Source organism: Carex rostrata, chromosome 23, assembly GCF_964058835.1.
Source record: "Carex rostrata chromosome 23, lpCarRost1.2, whole genome shotgun sequence".
Taxonomy (NCBI): domain Eukaryota; kingdom Viridiplantae; phylum Streptophyta; class Magnoliopsida; order Poales; family Cyperaceae; genus Carex; species Carex rostrata.
Genome location: NC_135940.1, coordinates 2516157 through 2520114, shown reverse-complemented (window position 1 = coordinate 2520114; position 3958 = coordinate 2516157). Strand labels below are relative to the sequence as shown.

The window sequence follows — 3958 nt, the reverse complement described above, 5'->3', positions numbered from 1 at the left end:
TTTCCCAACAATTGGTACTAATTTACTAATGAGGCAGAGAGAGAAAGGAATGGAAACAACTTTAATATATCCATCAATAAAATATTAGTGTTGCATATCTCTTGGCACAGGTAGTTTTAATTCTTTCTTTCTCTTGGGCAGTTGAACTTCTTTAATACTATTTAAATTAAATAATTGTTATATATTTTCCTGCCACAAAAAAACATATATGTGCCCTATATGACATGAGATTCTCTGGTGGCAATCTTAATCATGAGTTGCACATATATATGAAAGGTATAGTATATGTAGAGAGAGAGAGAGAGAGAGCGAGGCCAAGAGAAGGGGATAAGAGAGAGAGAGAGGGGGGGATGGGATCAAAGGATACGAAGAAGGCAGTATTGCAAGAGAAGCTTGAGCTTCTACGCACTGTTACAAAATCTCATGCAGTAATATATTTCTACTGATCACTAATGTTATTATATATTCTCGCTTGTTTTCTTCTTTTCCTTTGATCCCCTCTTGTTCTATATATTAATTTCTCTCTATTTTTCTCGTATTAGATCGCAATCTTTGAACCCCATTTTTTTTTCGAAGATAAACCAGGGGTCATTTTTCTTGTTTTTGATATTAGACAGTTACTTAATCAACAGGGTCTATTGGATACAATGATCAATTAATGACATAATTGATGGAACTTTTATCGAAGTCGTATGTTATCATCTTGATATCCTTTTTTCATAAGAAAGTTAATAATAAAAAATATTGGATGTAGTCATCAATTACTTCCAATGGTTTTTACTTTTGTAAAAAAAGAAAAATGTAAGCCAAATATAAGCATATCTTATTCCTATAAAATTGATCTTATCTTGTGCTACTTGTGTGTTTGTGTCTAATATGATACATGTTCTTTGCCTTGTTATCATTCACAATTCACAAACATCATATTTAATTATCTTTTTTTTCATAGGTAAACAAGGCATCAATTATAGTTGATGCAACTAAATACATAGAAGAGCTCAAACAAAAAGTTGAAGAGTGCGAACAGCAGCTTGAAGAAGATAGCAAATTGCCCAAGGTACCAACATATGTACTGTAAACATTTTTCTCATTTCTGATGTAATTTAATTAGTCATAATTATAACATAATGAACCTGCCATTTATGAAATCATGTGTTTAACATTCATCTCAAATAAAATGTAGTTGTACTACTATCATCATGAATCAATAAACACCAATTCTGATAAAGGATGAAATGCAACAATATCAAAATGTTGTTTAATTAGCAAACTAAAATGTAGTTTAATTGTACTCTAGTTTGTTTGTTTATTTAAGTAATTAATATGAAATTTCTCTTTGATCAGGTAACTGTTACATCCCAGGAGAAAGGTTTTCTCATAAATGTGATATCGCAGCAAAGTTGTCCAGGGTTACTTGTGTCGGTATTTGAAGCTTTTGATGACATAGGTTTTGAAGTTATCGATGCCGATGTATCGTGCGCCGATTCCTTCCACCTTGAAGCGGTCGGAGGAGAGGTAATATGGATATAAGATTTCCTACACTAATTACTTTTCTATGGCAATGTTTTGGCTAAAAAAAAAGAAAAATAAATCCTTGGGCTTCTTTGTCTCTATATATATACCTGTTTTGTTGCTCACTGCATGCTTAGTGACCTTCTTTTACAAAACTTAAATTTTAGCACACCACACACAGGTTTGAATTGGTTTTTCATTTGTTATACTATATATCCTGATTGCTACCACTGTAATTAATTCTGTAAGTAGTTAGTAATATTTAGTATAATTACCAGATTGCTACTGTCATTGCTGTTGGAAGTTTTTTGCATGGTTTGCTTTTGGCCATGTTATTCGATCTTGTGCAACCTATACTAATCTTGTTTACCATCTTTTATCAATGAAGAGTATGTTAAATATATATTCTTTTAGAAATTCAATATGATGATTATATATTCTTTTAGAAATAATTAAAACTGAATATCAATATTTCTTTGTCAAGTAAAATGCATATCAATTCTTTGAAACTTTCACTAACCGTACGCATTCCAAATGCAAAGGTGGGAATTCATAGCTCTAACTTCTAAGATAAGGGATATATAACTTCTGATACTTTTGCGTTCAGTCATGACATTTCGTCTTTCGAGCAACATATTTTACACCTGCATCAGTGCATTTATTGGCATTGAGTTGCTTCATTATTCCAAGTTACACATATGTTAACCAAAGACCAAACTCATATATATAGGAATAAGAAATGATCAATTCATATATTATATAGAGTGTGGATATATATTGAGTACCAAGCAATAAAATTTTCCAACTAAACTCATCACAACACACACCATGATAACTTGTGTATCATGTATGTATGTGCAGAGTCAAGAGAGTGTTGATGCACAAACAGTGCGGCAAGTAGTGCTTCAAGCAATCAAGAAATGCATGGAGACATCAGAAGATTAGATTAACAGCACCAGAAAAGTTTGTCTCTTTTTCAAGCGCAAGCTTGCTTAGGGTTTTATACAGACAAGCTATATATATATATCTGTACACTACATATTCTTTTCCTTCCCCTTTATTAATTACAAGCGCTAGGCGCTATAACAATATTTTAATGTAGTTTGATTGATCTGAAAATGCTGGTGATCTATCAGGATCATTTAATATATTATCTGCAAAAAAATTGTAGAATGGCATGGGTTAATTGGTTCCCTAAAATTAATAAAAAAATTTATGTTTTTTCAGGTCTATCTCAGTTAAGTTTGGCCCATTATCAATTAAGCAACATTTCTTCCATGGAGGAAATGATAAATGCTTGTTCAGCTGGAGAGAAAATGGGGAATAGACTGAAATAGAGGTTTCATTTCAGCCGTATAAGAAAAGAATTGAGCGAAATTATCAAAATGATAAAAAAAAATAGAATTGAATTTGAACTTTTACAATCAAACTCCTGTTTTTTAATTATAATTAGGTCCTCCATCTATTCTTCTGAGTCAATTATATATTCAATAGAGATGGGGAATAAAGGAATTTAATTGGCTCATTACCGATACTCTTTTGCTATTCTATTCTTTCATTCTTTCACCTTCAAGTAAACACGACCAGAATAGTATGAAATAGATGTCTATTCCAACTTTTTTTTTATTCCACTTTTTCTCTATTCGAGCATATTGCCGAACATGCCCAATATATATGTAATCCACTAGGAGTTAATTATATATACACAGAATCCAACATAAATATGAAAGTAAAGATCTCCTTCAATCTGTGTGGCTGTGATATAGTAAAATAGAATCTTTTGTCAGGCTCATTGTTATAACTTATAAAGGTGGTACTGGTACGTGACATAAAGGAAAAATACAATGGGCACAATATATTTTTCCTTTCGGATGCATTGAAATCCAAAATGGGTTCAGTGAATAATGAAGTCTGTAAGAGGTAGAGATTTTGTGCTGGGCTTAACTCAGGCCTTCTTTTATTACTATTGCAGTTGTGGTTTGTTTATTGGGCATTAGTCAAAATTTTGGGTCTGAAGGCTCTTCTATAACAAGATGTCAAACCCATTGTTTATATAATTATTATGTCCAATAATTGAAAAACTGGATTGAACAAAAAAATTTAAGAAGTGACTTGGTAGATGCTACTCAGGTTATATTGCATAAATAAGATTCTTACATGAACCAAAACAATATTACATCAATTAAAAAAAACTCTAAATTAACAAAACAAACAGAACTTCAACCAAAGATTTACTTCTGATTCAATCTTACTTGCAAAGATGCCAAGTTGTGGAGGTGATACGAGGAAAAGAAGGGCTTGTCGGATTTTTCGACTTTTAAATCCCCAACCAAATTTGATTTACCTTGGTGCTTCATTCCGATCAAATCGGACGAAAGTAGCACTGTACTTTTTTTCCACTGAACAAAATTACTCTTAGCGCTACACCGCCGCCTCATTCTCTTAT

At 32.0% G+C, this 3958-nt stretch overlaps 1 protein-coding gene across 1 annotated transcript; it reads left to right on the top strand.

Annotated features, from left to right (window-relative positions):
• Window positions 1-295: 295 nt before the first annotated feature.
• Window positions 296-2649, top strand: LOC144574883 (uncharacterized). The gene is made up of 4 exons (XM_078324977.1): window positions 296-428; window positions 950-1057; window positions 1345-1515; window positions 2374-2649. The coding sequence occupies exons 1-4, from the start codon at window positions 351-353 to the stop codon at window positions 2455-2457; spliced, it is 441 nt and encodes a 146-aa protein (XP_078181103.1). The 5' UTR covers window positions 296-350; the 3' UTR covers window positions 2458-2649.
• Window positions 2650-3958: the final 1309 nt, after the last annotated feature.

Bases quoted from the DNA above. Each gene is read 5' to 3' on its own strand.
- LOC144574883 (XM_078324977.1), top strand. From the start codon at position 351: ATGGGATCAAAGGATACGAAGAAGGCAGTATTGCAAGAGAAGCTTGAG. The intron at 429-949 runs GTAATATATTTC...TTTTTTTCATAG, and splicing joins CTGTTACAAAATCTCATGCA to GTAAACAAGGCATCAATTAT. The intron at 1,058-1,344 runs GTACCAACATAT...CTCTTTGATCAG, and splicing joins AAGATAGCAAATTGCCCAAG to GTAACTGTTACATCCCAGGA.